The 23,767-nt window shown below is 46.1% G+C and overlaps 1 protein-coding gene across 2 annotated transcripts in view; it reads right to left on the reverse strand.

The window, feature by feature from the left end:
• The window catches only part of ATP1A1 (ATPase Na+/K+ transporting subunit alpha 1), a 32,222-nt gene that overhangs the window by 3,105 nt on the left and 5,350 nt on the right, over positions 1 to 23,767 (reverse strand). For both annotated transcript variants that reach the window (XM_083481688.1, XM_083481689.1), the window contains exons 2-18: positions 15,775 to 15,882; positions 12,763 to 12,822; positions 11,095 to 11,298; positions 10,313 to 10,426; positions 10,030 to 10,164; positions 9,794 to 9,911; positions 8,022 to 8,290; positions 6,723 to 6,921; positions 6,048 to 6,157; positions 4,829 to 4,963; positions 3,913 to 4,105; positions 3,351 to 3,526; positions 2,922 to 3,058; positions 1,834 to 1,984; positions 1,502 to 1,670; positions 955 to 1,109; positions 187 to 310 (exon numbers count right to left, since the gene is read on the reverse strand). In XM_083481688.1, coding sequence (XP_083337814.1) covers positions 187 to 310; positions 955 to 1,109; positions 1,502 to 1,670; positions 1,834 to 1,984; positions 2,922 to 3,058; positions 3,351 to 3,526; positions 3,913 to 4,105; positions 4,829 to 4,963; positions 6,048 to 6,157; positions 6,723 to 6,921; positions 8,022 to 8,290; positions 9,794 to 9,911; positions 10,030 to 10,164; positions 10,313 to 10,426; positions 11,095 to 11,298; positions 12,763 to 12,822; positions 15,775 to 15,882 — 2,557 coding nt within the window. The remainder of the gene's footprint in view (positions 1 to 186; positions 311 to 954; positions 1,110 to 1,501; positions 1,671 to 1,833; positions 1,985 to 2,921; positions 3,059 to 3,350; positions 3,527 to 3,912; positions 4,106 to 4,828; positions 4,964 to 6,047; positions 6,158 to 6,722; positions 6,922 to 8,021; positions 8,291 to 9,793; positions 9,912 to 10,029; positions 10,165 to 10,312; positions 10,427 to 11,094; positions 11,299 to 12,762; positions 12,823 to 15,774; positions 15,883 to 23,767) is intronic.

The following is a 23,767-nucleotide window of genomic DNA, read 5'->3' on the forward strand; positions in this document are numbered from 1 at the left end:
GTCCACACCCCAAGCCCTCCATTGTACTGTGCCAACAGTTGGATCTTCCACATGCAGGAAGATTTCATGCGCCTCGACTGTATGGACCCCTCAAAAAACTTCCAACAATACGGAAGGGCCAAAATTCCACCGCATGCAAGCTGCAATCCGTCCACCTCTGGGCCAGCCAACTGGAAGCTTCCTTACCGATCTGACCGTAAGCCATGCTGATCAATCTTTCATTCACCAGTTTGTCTGTCTTGGGGTTTCTGGGCTGCCTCTTCATGATGTCACTTTCCGCCTGCTCATACGCCAGAGAGATGGCAGGAACCTTGGGAGGGAGAGAGCATCAGATATAACTTCACAAGTTTCATTTCCTGCATGAATCTGTATTGCCCATGCCAAAATAATGATAAAAATCCAAGGGGTTTGGGGAGAGGGAAAAATTCAGTCTTCCCAAGCAAGCATTTTAGAAGACCTGTGCAATATGAACAAAGCCTCAGGAAGGATGTAGGCTATTGGGGGCAAAAGTGCTACCAAAGTTTCAACAAATAATGAACTACACCGCCTACCAAGTCAGTCTCAAGGCAGTGAACAATACATTTTAGAAATATAACGTCCACATTAGACTCAGTCCCCTGCTCTGCACTGATAGCCAGATCTCCACAGGCTGCAGCACTAAGGCAGCCTCATCTGGGATAGGCAGGGGATGAGGCTGCTAATGTCAGGGTCATGGGTTCGAATCCCACGTTGGGTGAAAAAAAAATCTGCATCGCAGAGGGTTGGACTAGATGACCGTCATGGTCCCTTCCAACTCTACAGTTCTGGGGTTAGTTGATTGTAATGATTGACTAGAGCAATAGGGAGGAGTATGCGCCTTCAAGTAACTTGGCTTCTTCAAGTTGTTTAGGGCTTTACAGGTCAGAACAAAAGCCTTATTTATGGCAGAAATAAATAAAAAGATGACTTACTAACCATATCAGTACCCAAGTCAATACACAGGATGGTGACTGTCCCCAGAGGCAGGGGAATGTTTGCGATGATGAAGATGAGGAAAGGCGTGATTTCAGGGATGTTACTGGTCAAGGTGTAGGCAATGGACTTCTTCAGGTTATCAAAAATCAGGCGGCCTGAGACAAAGGAAGGGGGAAGAAAAGGACCGTCTTCACAAGGTCCCCAGGACTAACGTCCACACAAGCCACACAGACAACAGGTTTCATTTCACACTGATGTAGATAGGAAAGAAATCACCTCAGCAGACTAAACTTATCTGAAAGCAAAAAATAATCTAGTGCTGAGGAGCAGAAACTGGTTCCACTTTGCTGGCCAGCATTCAAGTCCAAGGAAGCTTTCAGCACACGCGCACACAAAAACACACACACACACACACACACACACACACACACATGTGGAGCCCCAGGTACTGAAAGTTATTGGGACACCTGGAATTTGACATGCGATGGGAGGAAGGAAAGGGAAGTGTTCTGCTCCTTGCATTCTGAAAACCAAAGGAGGAACTCACCTTCCTCGACCCCAGTGACAATGGAGGCAAAGTTGTCATCCAGCAGAATCATGTCAGCTGCCTGTTTGGAGACATCAGACCCGGCGATACCCATGGCAACGCCAATGTCTGCCTTCTTCAAAGCAGGGGAGTCATTCACACCATCTCCTGTGACAGCTACAATGGCACCCTGGAAGGAGAAGGGGGGAAGGAAAAGGACCTTCAGTTCCCAGATCCAACCTGCACACACATTAGATTAAGCTGGAATAGCCCCTTTTCTTCCCCCAATAGGCTTCACCCCCCCCCCCCCCAGTTTAGCACCATCAGCGGGAATGAGGGTCCCCTCGGCTTACCTGGCGCTGGCAGCCTTCCACAATGATCAGCTTCTGTTGAGGAGAAGTTCTGGCAAAGACTATTTCTGTGTGGTGTCTCAGGATATCATCCAGCTGCTCACTGGTCATGTCCTTCAAATCGGTGCCATGAATGACACAGGCTTTGGCATCTCTGGGATTTAAAAGAAGAGTGTTTTGAGAACTCCTAAATGTTACACCAAATCCTGCCCCTTCTCCCTCCAATGTGGGCAGACTCTCAGCCAGACTGGGCTGCTGATCATGTTCATGGTTTTAGTGAAGAGTTCACTTGGAAGACCAAAGTGGCAAAATACAATATTCCAGTATAAATCTACATGGCGCCTTAACACTCTGGGCGCATCATACCCCTTGTATATGACTGCCTGAACATTGAGTTCATGCTGGTAGTCACCCATGGATGAGTCATGGTTCATATCCACCAGGAACTGATGGGCGGGGTATAAATAATAAATTATTATTATTAAGTCTTATGGTATTATGGGCTCAACTTTTGGTTGACTTCAGCAGGGCTCCTCCCTGTTGAACTTCCAGTGCCTTCAGAAGACTTCTTATTACAAACACACCTTGGAAGTCCGTTTGCCTTCCAAGGCATGGCTTCCAACTGGCTGCAGGAAGCTCCTGCAGGAAGCCACAGAAGCCCAGCAGGACGTTCAACTTCCAAAAGAATGTTCGAAAACCGGAACAATCACTTCTGGTTTTCGATCGTTTGGGAGCCGAGGTACAACTGTATTATTCCAGAAGGCATTTTAACCAAAGCCCGATTTTGCAATTTTCACTGAATTTTATGTTTTCTGTATTGTATTTTTTACACACCACTTGCAAGACGATTGTAGCTGAGTGGTGTGTGTGTGTGTAATTTTATTTAAAATAAAAGGATGAAGTCAGCTCAATTGAGAGATGAAGCTGCAACACAGCTTACCCAACATGCTGTTTTCCAGTTTTCTTCACATCTCTCTTAACACAGATACTTGCTGTTAAAATTCCGGAATTTACAAGGCGACTGGCAGGACCCCCCACCCTCCCTGAGACAAGCTCTACGGTCCCTTTCCAGCCAGACGGCTTCTCAGTACCTGGGGTTGACCTGGCTGACTGGGATGTTGAGGCGAAGAGCAATGTCTTCCACAGTCTCGTTGCCTTCAGAGATTATGCCAACACCCTTGGCAATGGCTTTAGCTGTGATTGGATGGTCGCCTGTCACCATAATGACCTGGAAGGCAAAACGGGGCGACATCAGTCTGTGGCAGCTAGAAACGAGATGGAGGAAACCCATCTCTTCAAAATGCCACTGTCCCTGAGCAGAGAGGCGAGTGTTGCAGCAGTTTATTCCAGAGGTAGGACCACCACCAGCAACCATGTTTTCACACTTGCTTCTGAGATGGAAAAGCAGTTGACAGCTGTCCCTGGACTGAACCTTCCTTGGCACACAAATAAAGCCCCTTTTCTGTGTTCCTGGGTGTTGTGGATTTACTATTTTAGAGTCATGGGGAGAAGTGGCTTACCTTTATTCCAGCACTTCTGCACTTGCCCACGGCGTCAGGCACAGCAGCGCGAGGAGGGTCAATCATAGAAATCAACCCAACAAAGCAGAGATTCTCTACTGGGAAGTTGACTTCATCCGTGTCGAACTGGAAGCCTTCTGGGAACTGCTCATCGGGAAGAGCCAGGTGGCAAAAGCCTGCCGACAAATCCAATTGAAATGATTTCACATGCTCTCTTATGAGGGGAGCAGGTGCTGAGCGGGGCTATTTTGATTGCTAAGATGCCCAACAACATTTGAGAAACCCTTGTGGAATCCGGCGTTTGGGCTCTGGGGGAAGCGAGTGGAAAGTATTATTCAGAGAGAACCGGATTCTCTCCTATGTGAGGCTGCAGCAAGCATTGAAAGCTTACAATAAACAAAACCTGACCAACGTTTCACGTTATAATCTATGCAAACCTACAGAGCCCAGCATGCATTGCTCTGTTTCACTCAAACGATTTGCAAGAGTGATTTCTTGGCTGTACTAAAGCAAGCACATTATTCTAAGACAGACCTGGAGAGGAGTCCACAGAACACCTTACCTAGCACTCTCTCCCCCAGGCCTCCCAACTCAAGGTAGGCATTCTGAAAGGCATCTTTAGCTTCTTCGTCCAAGGGCTGCTCTTTCCCGTGGATCAGGATGGTGCTGCAACGGTCCAGGATTCGCTCTGGGGCTCCTTTCATCACAAGCAGGTACCGCGATTCCGATGTGTTTGCATTGTTGTGGATCGACAGCTGCATTAGAAAATTGATTACAGGGGTAGCGTTCCATCTATGAGGGTGGTTCGGAATGCGCTACAAAGGTCTACACAGCCTCAAACATCTACAAAGCTCTTTCAGACAAAGCCGCAAGCTGACTGGCATGAAACAAAACCGCACCGGAGTTAAATACAGAACCAACCTAGCTGTCAGGGCAGGTGTCGGGAGCAGTAACTCACAAGGTATGCGTGAAGTTAACTCTTCATTCAAAGAAACAAAACATCTCGGCCTCCCCCCACATTCTTCCCGAGCAATCTGAGACTGATGCCTTGTCTGTCTCCGCTCTGCGCTCTTCATACCTCTGTGGGTTCTGGGAGACCAGGGAGGTGGGGAGTTGGACACAGCAGGAGGGGGAGACCCCCTGGCTTTCTCAGCCTGCCTCATCTCTCCCTCTTGGCCCCGGTCCTCTCCCACTTCTGCCTCTGATTCTGAGCTGCTCTCTGCCTCTTCCTGCTCACTACACTCTGTTGCCTCTTCAGTTTCCAACATCTCCTTCCCAGTCTTCTACCTCTGACCACGCGTCATCCCCCCACCAATACCCTGGGGCAGTGACGCCTTCTTCCCTTGGGGGGTCCCCAGCTGGTGCTTCCTCCCCCCCCACTCCTCTGCATCTGGCCAGTTTGTGACATTAGCCCAAAGTGAAAACAGCTACAGTTTACGTGAAATGTGGTGGGCGTTTTGTGAAGACCCCATTCTTACCTGGTATTTGTTGGTCGAGTTGAAGGGTATCTCCACCACCTTGGGGTTTTTCTCTCGCAGCTCCTTGACTGACCCACAGCACAGTTCAATGCATTTGAGCAGCGCAGATTCAGAGGCATCCCCTGCCACGGACCTCTGAGAAAGAAGACAGGGGTTCACAGTGAGTAGGTGATGAAGCCCTGGAAGATGAACCTCCCTCCTTTCCGATTTCCCCCCCATTCTTTACGGTAACCCAGTGGCCAAAAAGGAGGAAGTTGCTTTACACACAGTCAGCACTTTGCTCCATCTGGCTCAGTATTATCTACATGGAAAGTGAGGAGCGTTGAGAAGTCAGACAGAAGACTTTCCCGAGCCCCATCAGGAGATGCTGCTGGGGACTGAATTTGGGAGTATGCAAAGCACAGGCTACACCCCTGAGACACAGGCCTCTCACCAGCTTTCTCTTCAATAGGAAAACAACCTCTTTTAGTGGAAGGGATGATGACACAACAGAAGATACTGAGCACAGCTACTGCCCGTCTGGGAAATAAACTGGAGATACTCAGAAATAAGTTAAATTTGCTCTGCTGGTAAAAAGAACACCTATCCAGCGATGGCCAAACTTGGCTCTTCAGCTGTTTTGGGACTACGATTCCCATCATCCCTGACCACTGCTCCTGTTAGTTAGGGATGATGGGAGTTGTAGTCCCAAAACAGCTGGAGGGCCAAGTTTGGCCATCACTGGCCTATACCTAAAACCAGGCCTGCATAAGGAAGGTTAACACAGACCAGCAGCTTGATAATGATGATGATGATGATTTCCTGGCCTTGCTGCTTGCCCAGAATTGCAAAAGAAAAAAAAAAGGTGAGGATGTTGTCAGATGTCTCACAGACTGATCAGTATGGCAAGCACAGATTGTACAGGATTATTTAAATCACACTTCTGCACTATTACGTTTTTTCTATTCCTAAGTTAGCATAGGCTTCCTTCAGTTTACTTTCTTTTCCTTACAGCAATCCAGTGATTCTGGGCCATAAAAGAATCCACAGAAATGTCCACTGACAACTTGAGAATAAAGAAAGGTTGCCATTCTGGCCCTGGAGGTGCTGCAGAGCTGCCTCTGGCGCTGGCAGAAGCCGGTTACCCCCCAGACTGCACCCCCTTTCTTGATGCTTTCGCACGGAGGGTCAAGCGGAAGCAGGGAGCAGCCCCTGTGGTGAAGCCGGGGGATGAACTCACCTTCAGAATAGGAACGTTTTCTTGGCCGGCCTGAAACACAGCCCGGTTGCAGAGTCCAGCCACCTTGGATAAAGCCGTCCAGGTGGGAGACGTCTTGTCGAAAGAGGCACCTGTGGAGGTGGGAAGCAGCAGGGATGTTGTCAGACACCAAACCAGATTGATTGGCTTTGTCCCATTAACCCCCAGCCCCATTTGTCACCAAGTACGACTTCGTGCATACAACAACTGTGCAAATCTCCTGTGCATGCTGGCAATTATGGACGGTCCGTACAGTACTAAAGTGGCCGCTTAGGCCCAGCCTGGGAGATACCACTAACTGAAGCACTAATCTCAGGACTTCTGGGTATATTATATAGAGTGTGCTGAATAACGGCTGGATTTTATTGATTTTTTCAAAGGCAGCATGGGCTTTCTAAACACAGTAAAAATCTAGAATCCAGCTTTCTTGTGATTGCACAGCCATGAATGCTCCTTCAGTCAGGCTTTGAATGTGTTCCTCCTTGGCTACACTGGGAACACAGAAACGATTTCATGCAATGGTAAGAGCTTCTGTTGTAGAGCCTTATTGACACTTTTTTGGGGGGGGGGGCATGCTGATTTACGTGTTTTGACTATCAGCAAGAGGCAGCCGTACCACAGAGCTTATTTATTTGATGGAGAGAGCAGCCAGCTTACCACTTTGGTTTTCTGTGGTGTCGGCCTCATGGATTTGGTTATCAAACCACATGTGAGCAACCGTCATGCGGTTCTGAGTCAAGGTGCCAGTTTTGTCAGAGCAGATGGTCGAGGTGGAGCCCAGAGTTTCCACAGCTTCCAGGTTCTTCACCAGACAATTCTTGCGGGCCATGCGCTTGGCAGTTAATGTCAGGCAAACCTGGAGAATGACAAAGAGAAAGGCTTGCATTCAACTGCCAAGGAAGAGGGGCAAATTGGCTCTGGAAGGCATGTGGCCGCCCATCTCTGCAGCAGTTCCCACTAATAATAATAATAATAATAATAATAATAATAATAATAATAATAATAATAATTTATTTATACCCTGCCCATCCGGCTGGGTTTCTGCAGCCATTCTGGGTGGCTTCCAAAAGAATATTAAAATACAATAATTTATTAAACATTAAAAGCTTCCCTAAAGAGGGCTGTCTTCAGATGTCTTCTGAAAGTCTGGTAGTTGTTTATTTCCTAGACATCTGCTGGGAGGGCGTTCCACAGGGCGGGAGCCACTACTGAGAAAGCCCTCTGCCTGGTTCCTTGTAACCTCACTTCTTACAGTGAGGGAACCGCCAGAAGGCCCTCGGAGCTGGACCTCAGTGTCTGGGCAGAATGATGGGGGTGGAGACACTCCTTTAGGTATACTGGACTGAGGCCATTTAGGGCTTTAAAGGTCAGCACCAACACTTTGAATTGTGCTCGGAAATGTACTGGGAGCCAGTGTAGGTCTTTCAAGACCGGTGTTATGTGGTCTCGGCGGCCGCTCCCAGTCACCAGTCTAGCTGCCGCATTCTGGATTAATTGCAGTTTCCGGGTCACCTTCAAAGGTAGCCCCACGTAGAGCGCATTGCAGTAGTCCAAGCGAGAGATAACTAAAGCATGCACCACTCTGGCGAGACAGTCCGCAGGCAGATAGGGTCTTAGCCTACGTACCAGATGGAGCTGGTAAACAGCTGCCCTGGACACAGAATTGACCTGTGCCTCCATGGACAGCTGTGAATCCAAAATGACTCCCAGGCTGCGCACCTGGTCCTTCAGGGGCACAGTTACCCCATTCAGGACCAGGGAGTCCTCCACACCTGCCCGCCTCCTGTCCCCCAAAAACAGTACTTCTGTCTTGACAGGATTCAACCTCACTCTGTTAGCCGCCATCCATCCTCCAACTGCCTCCAGGCACTCACACAGGACCTTCACTGCCTTCACTGGTTCTGATTTGAAAGAGAGGCAGAGCTGGGCATCACACAGATATCAGCACTGACTTACTGTGACAGTAGCGAGCAGCCCCTCGGGGACGTTGGCCACGATGATGCCAATGAGAAAGATAACCGCCTCCAGCCAAGTGTACTCAAGGATCAGTGAGAGGATGAAGAAGGAAACGCCAAGGAAGACGGCCACGCCAGTGATGAGGCGGATGAAGTGCTCAATCTCAATAGAAATGGGCGTCTGGCCCCCTTCCAGTCCGGAAGCCAGCGAAGCAATGCGGCCCATGACCGTACGATCGCCAGTGTTGATGACGACACCACGGGCCGTGCCTGGAAAACAGTGGCAAAGTTTTACCAGCCAAGTCTGCGGGCGTGGGAAAAACAACATGTATTTGCTCACTCTGTGTAAACGCAGTCCTGCATGTTAAGGTGGCACTGTAAGTTTGATGTAAGCAAACTAGATACTCCCACTCTCATCAAGAATGGTGGCATATGGGTTTTCACAAGAGGAACTTTACCAAGTAAACCTTCTTAGAAAAAACGCTGTTTGAGAAGCTTCACTGCACACAGCTTCATAAAGCAGCTGGCAGCTACCACCCACAATTTTAAAAAAAATTATTATTATTATTACCCTGCTCATCTGGCTGGGTTTCCCCAGCTACTCTGGGCAGCTTACAGCACATAAACTATCATAAAACATCAGACATTAAAAATTTCCTGATACAGGGCTGCCTTCAGATGTCTTTTAAAAGTCAGATAGTTGTTTATTTCCTTGACATCTGATGGGAGGGCGTTCCACAGGGTTGGTGCCACTACCAAGAAGGCCCTCTGCCTGGTTCCTTGTAACCTCACTTCTTGCAGTGAGGGAACCGCTAGAAGGCCCTCGGAGCTGGACCTCAGCATCCGGGCTGAATGATGGGGGTGGAGACGCTCCTTCAGGTATACTGGGCCAAGGACATTTAGGGCTTTAGAGGTCAGCACCAACACTTTGAATTGTGCTCAGAAATGTGCTGGGAGCCAATGTAGGTCTTTCAGGATGTGCGTTATGTGGTCTTGGCAGCCACTCTCAGTCCCCATCTAGCTGCTGCATTCTGGATTAGTTGTAGTTTCTGAGTCATATTCAAAGGTAGCCCCACATAGAGCGCATTGAAGTAGTCCAAGTGGGAGGTAACTAGAGCATGCACCACGCTGCAGACAGTCTGCAGGCAGGTAGGGTCTCAGCCTGCATACCAGAAGGAGCTGATCAACAGCTGCCCTGGACACAGAGTTGACCTGCGCCTCCATGGACAGCTGTGAGTCCAGAATGACTCCCAGGCTGCGTACCTGGTCCTTCAGGGGCACAGGTACCCCATTCAGGACACGGGAGCCCCCCACACCTGCCCGCCCCCTGTCCCCCCAAAACAGTACTTCTGTCTTGTCAGGATTCAACCTCATTCTGTTAGCCACCATCCATCTTCCAAGCGCCTCCAGACACTCACCCATGTCACCTTCGCCTACCCCCTACTCCCCAAAGGGCAAGATGCTGCACCTTCTTGCCAAGCGGATGACAAAACAAATGTGGCTACGGAAATATTCTCCGATTCTGGCTAAGATATGGCTGGAGTTGGGCTTCCCTTTGTCTGAAAGTGATCACTGCTCTGAGAGAACACAAACGCAAGCAACTGTGTTGAGGTTTTTGGCAGCACAAATTATCATCTGCCAGCATCATGGGCCAACAGAAAAGGCAGCTAATCAAGAGCTCCCCTTGTTCTGAAGTACCCATCACTTCTAGAATTCCTCACACTTCAATGCTCTGCTGGTTCATTTGATCATAAATTCCAAAGTGGGTATTACCTTCAACACAGTTGGTAGAGAAGAAAGCGATATTTCTAGTCTCCAGTGGATTCTCATTTGTGAAGTCTGGAGACCTGGTCTGGGGCTCCGATTCACCCGTGAGGGATGAGTTGTCCACCTGCGCGAGGAAGTATGTTGTTGAGAAAATGCACGAGAAATCGCACCCTTGTGGCAGGCCTGGCTACTCTGCAGGCTGCGTCTCGGTCCCTTAAGTCTCACTGCATGCATATACATACCTTACAACCATGAGCTGAAATAATCCTCAAATCAGCTGGGACTCTGTCCCCTCCCTTCACCTCCACCAGGTCGCCAACAACCACCCCTTCAGCATTGATGCTCATCTTCTCCCCATTTCGGATCACTAGAGCTTGCTGCAAGAAGAAGAAGAAACAACACAACTTTCAACTTTACACCTGCCAACACCCATGTGCTGGATCAGCCCCTTCGCCTTCCCGTGTCTCGAGACAGATGTATGAACAACAACCACCACCAAAAGCTGAACAAGCAGCGCTTACATACCTGAGGCACCATGTTCTTGAAGGACTCCATGATCTTTGAACTCTTGGCTTCTTGGTAGTAAGAGAAGCAGCCAGTTATGATGACGACAGCAGAAAGAACAACCCCAAGGTACAACTGCAAAGAGATGCACACACTGCATGAGTTTTAGGTGAGAACCCGTGTCTTTTTTGAGTGACAAATCCTTCAATTCCCAAACAGTGGGCCTGGGGTCATAACATTAGTTGTATTCAGCATGGGAGGGCAAGTCAGTCACTTTGTCAGCAGTATGTCTCACCCTGTCCCATAACCCGGATAATAAGGTGATGGTGGAGAAATAAACAAAAGGGGAAAAGGAAAAACAAGAGGAAGAACAAAGCATTTTCCAGATCACAGGGAAAAGAGAGACCAGTGACATGAGGCAGACTGCCACTGGTAGATCACTTTAGCAGAAGTGTTTGAAACAAAGTAGTCCGAAACACCAGTTAAGGCGTTAGAAACAACATTGTTAGAAAACAATGGAACTATGAAAGGCAGGTATTGGATCAGACATAATGGGGAAACATGCTAATGAACACAAACCAAGAATTTAAAAGCTTACTACAAGCTCCTTCACATGATGGGAATCAATACTTCCAGTTATGTCTGAATTGGGTCATACGGTTTAGATTCAAGTCAAACCTCCCATGCAGCTTAATGCCATAGTGAAGCCTCCCCAATTCAGATTCTCTCTCTCTCTCTCTCTCTCTCTCTCTCTCTCTCTCTCTCTCTCTCTACCACACACACATACACATTTATTAACTCACATTGTCATTATTCGGCTCTTCCTCTGTCGCTGCTTGAATACCATATGCCAGAAAACAAAGAATAGCTCCAATCCACAGCAGAAGCGAGAAGCCCCCAAATAGCTGCCGACAGAATTTAACCCATTCTGGGGTGGTGGGAGGCGGAGTGAGCGAGTTGGGGCCATCACGAGCCAGGATCTCTTGGACCCGTGCAGGAGTCAGACCCTAAACACAGAGGGGGTGGAAGAAGAGACATATTACAGCATCTCCCCTAAGGAACATCAAAGCATGCTTTCCATTCCAACTACTGATGGTTTCTGAAATGCAATCGCCGCCGCCGCCAAGAGGCGATCTCTCTCTTGCTGGCCTTTCCTAAAAAGCTAGCTAGCTTGTTCCCTTATTAGAGATGGATTTGCTCCACTTTGAGAGACTTCCAAGTAGAGATGTCATCTAATCAATTAACACTTCCTAAATTTGCAAAGGACAAAACAACCGAAGGAGGCAGAGCATAGTTTGCCTTTAAATGGTTTGTGTATATTTTCATGAGCAGCTAACACGGACCAGCAAAAGCACTATGGCTTCCAACATCCCAGACCATTAGCCATGCTGTCTGGGGCTGGTGACAAGACAACTATTGGAAGGCAGCGTTGGCAACCCTGGTATATGCAGGTGCCATCTTAAAACATTCTTGTGCGAGTGAAAGGGAAATGCCATTGCCAAGATGGCGCCAGTCACCAGCAGTTTTTTTTAATAATTACTGATCCTAGAAGGGTTGTATCCAGCTACATCATACTCAAGAGCAGACTCACTGCTATCCATGGACTAAAATCAGTCATGACTAACTTGTTCATTGATTTCAATGGCCAACTACAAGTACAGGTGGCAACCATTTTTGGCATGTCCCACTGAGGCGTGATTGCTGATGAGCGGTTCTTTTGAACCAGGAAGAAGGTGGAATGGGGGGGTGTGTGTAACAAGATGGGGCGCACGTCTACATGCTCCGCCTCTGTGCGCTGTGCTTGGGGGCCAGGAAAGCAACCCCTGCGTGAAATGGTCGCCACCGGTATGACATAGCCCAATACATTCCAACACTAATACCGTATTTTTCCCGTGTATAAGACTAGGTTTTTTACCCCCCCCCCCAAAGGGGGGGGTGTTAAATAGGGGCTCGTCTTATACACAGGTAGTGCTGGGAGGTTTTCTTAATTTGGAGTCCCCCCAAAATACATGGGGGCATCTTATACACAGAAAAATACGGTAGCTTTTTAAAAAGGAAAGGATGAGCCCCGTTTCATTGCAGGTGGCTTTTTAAAAAGTGAAATTAAAGATTAAAGACTACAGCCCTTTAATCAAGCTTGCATTACTCTATCTCCTCCAAGCACTAAACAGCCCCAGCACAATTTTCCAGCATCGTTCAAGAAATCCCATGGCTCTTAAAAAATAATTATAGCAGAATGCAAATGGCAGTGAGGCAAACAACTGCTAAATCTCAGAAACCACTCAGGAAATGGGGAGGTAACAACTTCTGAGTGGGACAGTCCAGTGTGGAAAGACTAGGTGCATTCCAATTGTGGCTAAAACATTAAGCATGAATAAATTTCTTAATCCCCAGGAGGTCTTTAGAAGGTTCTCTGTATTGCAGACCAAAATTTGGGGGGGGGGGGAGCACTCCATAGTTGGCCACCTTACCCGGCTGAGGTCTGTACCGTATTTCCGATGAAGTTCATCCAGGCTGAGTTTGTGATCATCCTGCAAAGCAAAGCGAAGATTAGCAAGGCATAGGTGGTGATTTTATTTCACCCAAGAAATTCAGAAATTCTATGCAATGCAATTAACTTATGCAAAACACATTACCCCCAAAATGGTGACGACTGCTTCTAGCTTGGTTTCATATTGAATGGGGTTTATACGTGTTAAGCCTTTGCTAAACAGTACAAGCAGACATTCCAAACTGGAAAAATGGGAGAGGAAGGCAGGGAGGTCATGGTGGGCTGTAGCTTCCAAACTGCTAGTCTAAACTGAGAAGCAAAATAATAATACTAGATATGACTAGATATTTCTCTCTCTCTTTGGTGGGGATCATAATGAAAACAGCAGGTTAAAAAAAAATCAGAAAAGTGTTTCTCAAACTTGAGTCCCCATCCGTTGTTGGACTACAACTCCCATCATCCCTGACCACTGGTTCTGCCAGGTAGGGCTGATGGGAGTTGTAGTCCAACAACATCTGGGGACCCAAGGGTGGGAAGCACTGCTTTAGAAGGACAGAACAAGAAACAGCCCCTTTTAGGTTCGCTTAGCTTGTTATTAGGAAGGCAGCTATTGAGAACGCCTTTCTTAACAACCAATGTGTTTTACAGGCTGAAGCCATGTATGGTTGCTTAGAGGTAAGTCCCACTGAGTTCAGATGAGATCTGCTCCCAAGAATGCCTGCAAAGGACTGCATAGGACTATCCAGTTGTAGCCACTTAAGAATCCAGCTATGCAACATCCTGGTTTTCCAAAATGCTTCTAGAGTGAAAGGCTAGCGGAGAAGACAATCCAACACAATGAGGGACCTAATCTGTGGTGATGATGGTGACAAAAAAGCAATGCTTCACCGCCACTGAATCTTCAGAAAGCTGTCCAACAAAGCTTTTCTGAGTAGCTTTGCTTGCTCCAGCTTGGGCCCACGGGGAGCAATCCGGGAGCCCCTGGGAGGCCTGCTGGGACGACTTTGCCAGACATTTCAAAGATAAAATCACTCCTATTGATCAGATCTCAAGTCTTACTGTCTAACAACCATCTGGGGATGTCATTAAAGCACTGTGTCTAATTTGGGGGTGGGGATCTAACTGCTGTTGCTTAAGAATAAATTACTTGGGAGGAATCAGGCTTGTTGCTTGCGTACTCAGCCCTTGTCTATGGCGGACTAAACCTAGGAGAAGAGGACTGACTCTGGATCCAGGAGGTAATTAGCGTCTACATGAAAAAGGGAGCAGCTCCAGCAGCCTTTGAGGCGGCGGCAGCAGCAGCAGCACATCTCCTTAAAAACCTTCTTAGGCCTCGGACAACTATGATACCTGTTGTCCAGTCACTAATAGCCTCTTTTGGGGCTCAGTGCTTGAATAGATGCACCAAAGACGGGGTCTCTTGGGCAACTCATTACTGAACCTCATTCCAGTCTGGCTCCAGACTTGGTTATGGCACAGAAACCTCTCTGGTTCTCCTAACAAGATCTTTGTTGGGAGAAAGACGGCAATCTCACCCCGTTCTTTCTCTGTGGGACCAAGGAATGGAAAGGAACACTTTCTCCTCTACCACCCCACCTGCTCTGTTAGATTGTCAGCTGAGACTTGAAGTATGTGACAATCAAGTACCTTTCCACTTGTGGCACCCAGTTTATGGAATGCCCTCTCTAGGGTGACTTGATTAGTATCCATACTTTTCCCGCCCCACCCCAGGGGACTGGAGAAAACTCCTTATTTTTTCAAACCTTAAAAAAGAAAAAATGCAAATGGTTCCATTTTCCTGATGGCTTTTGTTTTATTCGCCAGTTGCTTTATTATGTTTTTACTGTTTGGACATTAATTGTTTACACCATACTGGGACCAATTTTAGTGAAGGGCAATACAGAAATATTTCAAATAAGTAAATTCACCATAATACTTACTGCATTTGTTTATTTCAGTCAAATGATTCTCAAAGGCAACACGCTGTGATACAGAGAACCCCAAACTCACTTCTCTCTCACACACACACCAACACAAACACCCCAACCCTTAGTACGCTGGCTGGTGTCTAGGGTCAAAGGGCTTTCTCTTTCACTCTACAGCCCTACAGCTCCAAATGCCAATTTTCCTTGCCATGATGTTATTCTAGGGAGGCAGCTTCCCGAGGCCAGAGTGTCCTTCCCTTATATTTATATTTCAAAAGGTAAAAAATGGTAAAGGCCCCCTGGACAGTTAAGTCTAGTCAAAGGTGACTATGGGGTTGCGGGGCTCATCTCGCTTTCAGGACAAGGGAGCCGGCATTCGTCCACAGACAGCTTTCCAGGTCATGCGGCCAGCATGACTAAACCACTTCTGGCACAACAGGGCACCGTGACGGAAACCAGAGCACACGGAAATGCCGTTTACCTTCCTGCTGCAGCGGCACCTATTTAAATACTTGCACTGATGCGCTTTCGAACTGCTAGGTTGGCAGAAGCTGAGACAGAGCAATGGGAGCTCACCCCGTCACAGGGATTCGAACTGCCGACCTTTTGATCAGCAAGCCCAAGAGGCTCAGTGGTTTAGACCACAGTGCCACTTCCGTATATTAAAACATATATTATAATTTACAATATACAAGAGAGAGAGAAACTGTATTTCGATGCCAACCAGATTTTTTTTTTTAAAGAGGGTTGTGGGAAGAACAGGGCAACTGTCAGAGGAATGAGAGGCTGAAATTTTAGCAAGAGGACAACTTATAGAAGGTTCTGGCACCACAGCAAATAGGCAAAACACTGCGCCTCACGATACTTTTGTTCCCCCAAAAATATGATAGCTAGCCAATAAAGCCCAGGAAAGTGAATGAAGCGTGAATCTTATAGCTAAGTTCAGAACAGGAAACAGGGCACACAACTGAAATTTAGGAAACCATCTTTGGGAAGTCTGAAAGGCCAACTCTTGCTTCATGAGCTGAGTCACCCCCCACCTCCAGATGTCAAAAAAAGGTCCTTACCAGCGAAACTTCCTTTTTCAGTTCATCCATATCCCTTTCCTTCTGCCCCTTTTTCTTCTTGGCTCCATGCTCAGAGGTAGCCGCAGGCTCATACTTGTCACGTCCAGTCTGTAAGAAAAGTCAGAAATCATTTGCCTTGCAATGACACAGTCCATCCAGCTTCGTCATGTCAAATTCTGACCCGCCCCAGCACCTTGAGCAAAGCTCCTCCACACTTCTGCTGCCAGGCTCACCTGAACTGGTGAAATATCGTGCAGCAATTAAATCTGGAACCTGACCAGGGCAGATAAAAACCAATGATTTTTAAAAACATATATTTTTAAAAAATCTTTTTTTCTTTAAATTGGATTTTTAAAATAAAATGCTTTTGGAGGAAAAATATTTCTAAAGATAGCTTTCTATTTAAGTTACATTATAGTCCGAAGGCTATTTATCAGGAAATAAGGACTTGTTTTAAGCTTTTCATGTGTGCTAAAACTCAGTTAATTGTTTAACAACATCATTTAACAAACATGGATACATATGCTACAATGTTATTGTTTCAGTTAAATAAATTGTTTAAATTGTTATTCAGGAAATGATTATTTTTCTCCTTGCAATAAAGTACAGCAGAAAAGTTGTCCAAATATAAACAGTTAACTTATTAAACCTCACAATAATTTCATAATTATCTGTCAATGTATTTCTAATAGTATAACCAAATCAGTAATTTTTGATATAACTGTAAAAACGACTGAAAAGTTTTTATTCCGAAAATGAAACCTTTATCTGGTTGTAAATATTAAGATTATGCCAGCAAGAATGAGTCTTTCTGTAAAAAAAAGGAGAATTAAAACCACGTCTTACTGACTAGTGATTTAAATCAAATCCACCCTGAACCTGACAGATACAAAATGCTCTCTACCTTTCAGTTATAGGTCTCTCTATCAAAGAGAAATTCAGACCTGTCTGTAAGAATATTAGAAGCAATCATTGTGGGGACATTTGAATTCTCCCAAGCGCTAAAGCCTATTCAACATAGCTGGATTTACTTCTGAGTGGAGCAAATTGCGCTGCAGGCAACACAAAAGCAACCATCACAGGGGCCAGGATGGTAGCAATGATTTCCACCAGCTGTTTGCGGTGCCCTTTGAGAGGTTTACAATTAGGTACAATAAAAAGCCATTTGCAAATTTAAAATCCAAGTGGCAAGGGCAATGATTAAAAGCCTAAGATTCCACATAAAAACCCAATTTAACTGAATTTTAAAAAGGGAGACAAGCACATCTCTCACGGCAGATATTATTTAACAAATATACTGAGAGAACTCCTGGTCAATGCATCGCACTCACACGGACTCACTGCGAACTAAAAAAAACCCTCCTATTTAGAAACTACCAGAAACTGAGTAAAAAAGCGCAATGGCTCAGGTCTTGGAGGTTCAAAGTGGATTTGCACTAAGCCTGCTATGGTTTATGTCAGAACTGATAGGCCATAGTTATGTCCATCCATCTGCTTGCAGGAGCTGCTGCATCTTTGATATGGGAATGAATTCATCAAGTTAGCTATTGCAAGGATGGAAAACAAAAACAGGCAACCTCCAAGACCATTTGTTTCAGCTCAAGTGGCAGCTGTTCATCTGGAAGCTCAAACCATGATTTATGTTCTGAACTATGGTTAGTACAAAAGGTAAAGGGACCCCTGACCGTTGGGTCCAGTTGTGGATGACTCTGGGGTTGCAGCGCTCATCTCGCTCTATAGGCTGAGGGAGCCGGCATACAGCTTCCGCATCATGTGGCCAGCATGACTAAGCCGCTTCTGGCGAACCAGAGCAGCGCACGGAGACACAGTTTACCTTCCCGCCGGAGTGGTACCTATTTATCTACTTGCACTTTGACGTGCTTTCGAACTGCTAGGTTGGCAGGAGCAGGGACCGAGCAACGGGAGCTCACCCCCCCCCCCCCGCGGGGATTCGAACCATCAACCTTCTGATCGGCAAGTCCTAGGCCACCCGCATCCCTCTTGGTTAGTACAAACCATAGCTTAAATATGGTGCCTGAGTTGAGCCAATGTGAGCATTATTCTTTTTCACATTGCAGCAAGCGCTCTGCAAGATATGTGCACTTGCATTGTCAGTCACACTACAGGAAACCGAAAACATTCTTTAGAAACACGACATTCTGCATCCCGACTAATTCTGTTAAGAGTGTGGTCGTTTCTAAGAACATCCCATACGAGCCTTATCACAAGTTTAGCACAATCCATCCATTTCATGCTGCCACATTGTGGAACAGTTAGAAAGCTTTTTCCAACGATTTATGGACTGGATAAACAATCTCACCATGTTTGGAGATAACAATGAGCCAGGATTCCTTGCTTGAGGAATGATGGCTTGCTTAAACCGTAACGGGAACAAGCAGCGTGCAAGTGTGTACAGCCTGTTTGCTCCCACACTCCTCCTTCCTTCACACAATGGGCAAATCGAAACAGGAATGGTTCCAGTGATCAAGCCGGGGTTTGTAAGCAGACAACAAACTCTGGATAAAGCAAAAAACAACAACAAAACAGCCGCCTGCTTTTGTCCTGCAAGAGGGACACTGGCTAGGCTCAGAGACAACATGCCAAATGTCAACGCCAAAGGATGGAGGCTTCTTAACTTGGTTAAGTGGGAAGCTAATGCAATTCTCCTCAACCCCAGTGAACCCTGCTTTTGTACTCAAACTATTCCTCACCGGTATAATGAAGCCTGCATGGGGAACTTTTGCACAGAAGCACCTTTTTAATGTCTGGGGGAAAGATGGTGATGCAAAGGGTCGTTTCAACTACTTCACCTGCTCCCCAATCTTCCATCCATTTTGGGATACTAGGATGTGCACATGGAGAATCTCGTTCTACAAATAGAGCGATTCAATTAATGGTTCCAGTTCAAAGGGGAGGCCTTAGAAGCTGGGAGTTTGAAAGAGAGATTCAAGCTGCGCTCTTGTGAACACTTGCCTGGGAGTGAGCCCTTAGGAACTCCATGGGGCTTCCGGTACATGTATAGGCCTGCAATGTCAATTTGGCACACTACTGCAATTTTAATTGTTTTAAGCCACCCTGTATTAACCGTGCACATTTATAAGGTAGTAAATATAAATAAATACATCTGGATGCTGTACTTGCCGTCTTGTCTGGCTGGATAAACTAGGCCAAGCTTTTCAATCAAGCTGAAAGGAATAAACAGTGATAACCTGTTGATGCTAACTTGGGGGAAGTTTCATGCTTTTTCCACAGCCCCTTTGGAGTTCATACAATTGGCAACATAGCTAAAGGCAAGCAGAGGCCAGAAGGCTACTGACAGAATTACGAGCTCCACATGTTGATTCTCTCAAAGTACCTAAAACCCTATGTAATTAAAGAAGCAAAGAGTATTTTCCTCATACTTTTACAGTGCACTCAGGGCTCTGTTATAAAACTACAGGCTGTTTTTAATAAATGCAGTGGAGCTTTATCTGTGCAGAAGATGAAGCTGAGCTGAAAATGCTCAACGTACTTCATATTTTCCCTTCTCTTTTTTTAAAAAATGGGGGAGGTGGAAACAGTGAAGTCACTTAGGAAGGAAGGGGGAAAAAACCTGTAGGGCCATTGTCAGAAAAAAACAAAACCCACTTCACCTCTTCCAGTCTCTTTGCTTTAAATAGCATTGAAATGCAAGAAATCTTAGATTAACAGCAGATAAGCCATACCAGAGACCGCTTGACACAGACTGGCGTTCACTGCCCCTTCCGTTTCCAGCTCAAAAGGAAGTACAGCTTATAAAAATCATAAAGAGGGTACTGAACACAAGCCCAGCTTTATTATTTCCATGCCCTCATTTCAAAAGTGGCTTGCACGCCCCCCCTGCAATCCAGTTCACATGCCTGGAAAATTCTGGAATCCCCCCCCCCGCCCCATTTCTTTGTGAATTGCTGAAGTGGACTTAAGTGCTCTGCAGATTACATGCCAGGGCCAGCACCAATTCATTCTGTCAGCCTCTCTTGGAGGCAGAGAGCAGAAAGAGCAGAAAGCACACACTTCCTGCTTTGGGTGTGGGTCGTGTGTGTGTGGGTGTGTGTGTGTGTGTCACAGCGATGTCAGAATTTGGGCAATACCAACTTGCTTCCCCTCACCACCCACTCTGATCCACAACAGGTTGGCGTATTGGGCACAATGAGATATAATGAATCAACAAGCTTAAGGCCTCAGAAATCCGCTGGCTTCTGGTAAATATACAGAACTCCAGGAAGTGCAAACCTGAGCAGAAGAGAGAGGCCAGGATGCTGTCACAGGTGAGGCAGAGGGGCTGCGCATTCATGCAGGTGAGAAAGGGAGACGGAGCCAATACAAAACAACAAGTATCATCCACTGGTGTTATTCAGATACACAGGGAAAACAAAGCCACAAGGCTAATAATGTTTCCATTTATGATGCAAATAACTACAGCAAAGCATCTTTCCAAGCAGTTTGAACAATCGAGTCTCTCAGAACAATCAGCATTTCAACAGGGATGATTTAAGCCACGGATACTGAAGGAGGCACTTAGTCATAGTAGATCTGTGAAGTAAACTGAAATATTCTCCTATATACACACATACGATTATGAAATTCTTTCTGCACAAAGTAAAAAATAGTTCTCTGTCAAAGATTATGCTAAGAACTTGAACAGTGGACAGTCGGGTTGTGAACATGATCTGTGCGGAATGCACGTTCGCAACCCGCATCTGCGCACGCGTGGGTTGCGATTCGGCGCTTCTGCACATGCATGACCGCCAAAACCCAGAAGTAACCCATTCCGGTACTTCCAGGTTTCGGCAGTCCGTAACCCGCAAAAATGCAACTTGAAGTGGCTGTAACCCGAGGTATGACTGCATTGCTTAAAGCAATACTAAACTGTTTACACTTTTGAAAAAGCTAAATAATGTCGAAACGCCCAATGTTCAGATGTTGCGGTCTTATACGTACTTAGCTGACTGCAAGCCGCCATTAATTCAATGGGATTACTTCAGAGTACAGGATTACATTGCAAGTCATGTTGGCTAGATATACAGAAGATGCCTATTTCTGCAGAAATAGGCATACACACAATGGAATACTGGGCCTGGTCCACCTCAATAAAGTACTGGTTACGCTGCCATTTTCGCTGCTCTCCATCAAGCCTGCTCGCTGATTTGCTCAAAGACTCCTATAAATCAAGATGGTATCAGTACCTCGAAAAAAAGATTGAATCTTTGGGCATCGAGCTGGAGCCCCTGTACAATTCTAATGAGCAATACATTTTCCATAATATCCTAACTAGACTAAAGGATGTCGAGAGACAAAATATTATGGCAGCTGTAAACAAAATTTGCTCCCCCATATTCTATGATTTAAATATCTTCGATAGCAGAGCCAATTACGTCACTAAATTAATAATCCCAGCCCAACGTAGGGCTTTTATGCTGGCCCGGTTGAATATTTTTCCCTCAGCATTTGTCCGGGGAAGATATCAAAACATCCCTAGAAACAAGAGATTCTGCAGATGCTCTATGAATGTCCCGGACACTGTAGAGCATATTCTTTTTCATTGCCCATTGTACAGTACGCTCCGTCAACGCGTGCTGTCCCCTCTTTTGGGTGGTCTGGAACCCCAGCAAGGTGAATGTGTGGGATTCTGCCTATCCGACGTTGACCAAAGGGTAACGGCGGGGGTAGCCGAGTTTTTGGTAGCAGTCCTCCAAGGAGCAGGTTAACAAGGAAAACCACTGATTCTATATGTATATATATATATATATGTATGTAGCCAACTGCTGCCTTTTTATATATACTTCAAGGCTTTTACATGTTATTTTCTCTTTTATGGTTTTATTTGCATAATGCCTAATAAAGGTTTGATTTCACTCACACACAGAAGATGAAATATATAATGAAGAACATTATGCTTAGACATGAGGCGCAGCACAGTGAAGGTGCTATGGCTTAAGCCAAGAGTTCTCAGCCTCTCATCTGCAAAACAGGCATAAAAATGACCTGTTTTAGTGGGTTGGTGTAAGAAGAATCATTAAGCGAAAAACGAGGATACTGGTGCTGCCTTCAGGAAGCAACATTTTTCTTCCTCCCTCCTTTCTGGGCTCTCTCTTGTAAATATGCCAAGAGCTTCTCCATATTTCGGAGCCTTGGGCAACTAGAACTGCTTGTGCCACATCCCAAATGTAAGACAAAGCTGAGGGTTAGACAAGTAGGAGCATCGCTCTTTTCAATCTGGACAAGATAAAAGCCAGAGTACATAAAACAAAGTCCCTGGGAATCTGCTCTGCTATTATAGTGACATCATTAAAACAGCATCTCAAGGGCAGATGGAGCTACTGTTTCTGTGGCTGCAGGAACAGAACAATGCTTATCTTCCTGAGGCAACTCGCCCCCCCACCAATCGCCATCTGGGATAATCAAGGGAAGTCGGACGCTGGCTGCTCTGGAAAGCCAAAACTGGCTAAGGCAACCAGCCGGCACCCCAATTCCTGATCTATTATTGCTTGAGAATGGCTACTGAAGGGAGTCAGAGAAACAACTGGATACTGGGAATCTGTGAAGAAAAAGGGACCATGTGTACTACTCAGTATCTCTAAAAAGTCAAGATCAATCGCCCACACACTCGACACACAAACAATTACAGTGGTACCTCGGTTTAAGAACAGCCCTGTTTACGAATGATTCAGTTTACGAACTCTGCAAAACCGAAAGTAGTGTCCCAGTTTGCGAACTTTACCTCGGTCTAAGAATGGAATTTGAACTGTGAAAGGGCACCGGCGGCAGAAGGCCTAATTAGGCAGAGCGCGCCTCGGTTTAGGAACGGTTTCGGTTTAAGTACGGACTTCCAGAATGGATTAAGATTGTAAACTGAGGTACCACTGTACTTGCAGTTTTGGTTGCTTCCCACCCAGGTTTGCAGGCAAGGTACGTCAAAGGAGACAGCCATTTCTTTGGCTTAGGGGAGACCCAGTTCTCCTCCTGCACTCCGGGGCTGCCTACTTTTATCAGCTAGAAAGCCTTTTTCGAGAGGAGTGAGCCCACTGCTTCAGGAAGTGGTTCTCAAAGAGAGAGGAAGTGGAGGGTGGCAAGTGTGGTGGGAAAATTCAAGGAAAAACAAAGAAACATTTGCCAGGGGTCAGCCAGTATGAAAGCAATGTTGCTACACACTTGTCTTCATCAGTTTGAACGTGAATTGAACTTCTGCACTGAGGCTAGAACTCTATGAACAGGCCAGCGGCTGCCTTCTGAGAAACCTACGCCAACCCACCTCCATGTTTTAGTCACCCAGCAAAGGGAGAATTCGAACTGGATCCAGATGCCCCATCACCCAGCAATGGAAAGTTCACCAGTGGCCTCTCCTTCTCCAACTGCCACAAACAGGGGCCTCTGAAGGACCATATTGCCCTGCGGGGAGTGAGAAGCAGCAGAAACAGCTTCTTCTAAAAAGAACAAAACCCCAACATATTTTTTTTAATTTAAATAGTGCTTATTGGCGTAATGATCTTACATTAACCACATTGTGAGGCCCCCATGAAAATCAGTAATATAAACCTTAAATGAACATACAATTTATCTGTGGAAGCAGTATATCCTCCAACCACTAGACAATCCTACCCAATTTGGCTACTATGCCTAGTCCACACTTAAAATTGATCTCCAACTTTGCTTCTTCTTAGACTAACCATATTTTGCTTTGCTTTATATCTCTACCTTGTAGGGGATCATAATCTCCATTAGTGTTAGAAATAGATCTGAATAAATGCTGGCTTTTGTATTTCACAGAGCTGTCATCCCATCTTTGTTTCCATATCCTTTTGGGAAAGCTCAAGATCTATTGTGCTAGGCACACACATAGTCAGTCCACAAAGAGCTTCCTGAACTGCAGGGCTGCCACTTACTGTACACAGGACTTGAGCCAAACCCTTTTTTTCTCTTTTACCGTTCAGCCAATGGAAGAGTTCTATGAAACTCAAAGAATAGCTCACTATTT

Source organism: Podarcis liolepis (assembly GCF_965112155.1).
Source record: "Podarcis liolepis genome assembly, chromosome: 17".
NCBI lineage: Eukaryota > Metazoa > Chordata > Lepidosauria > Squamata > Lacertidae > Podarcis > Podarcis liolepis.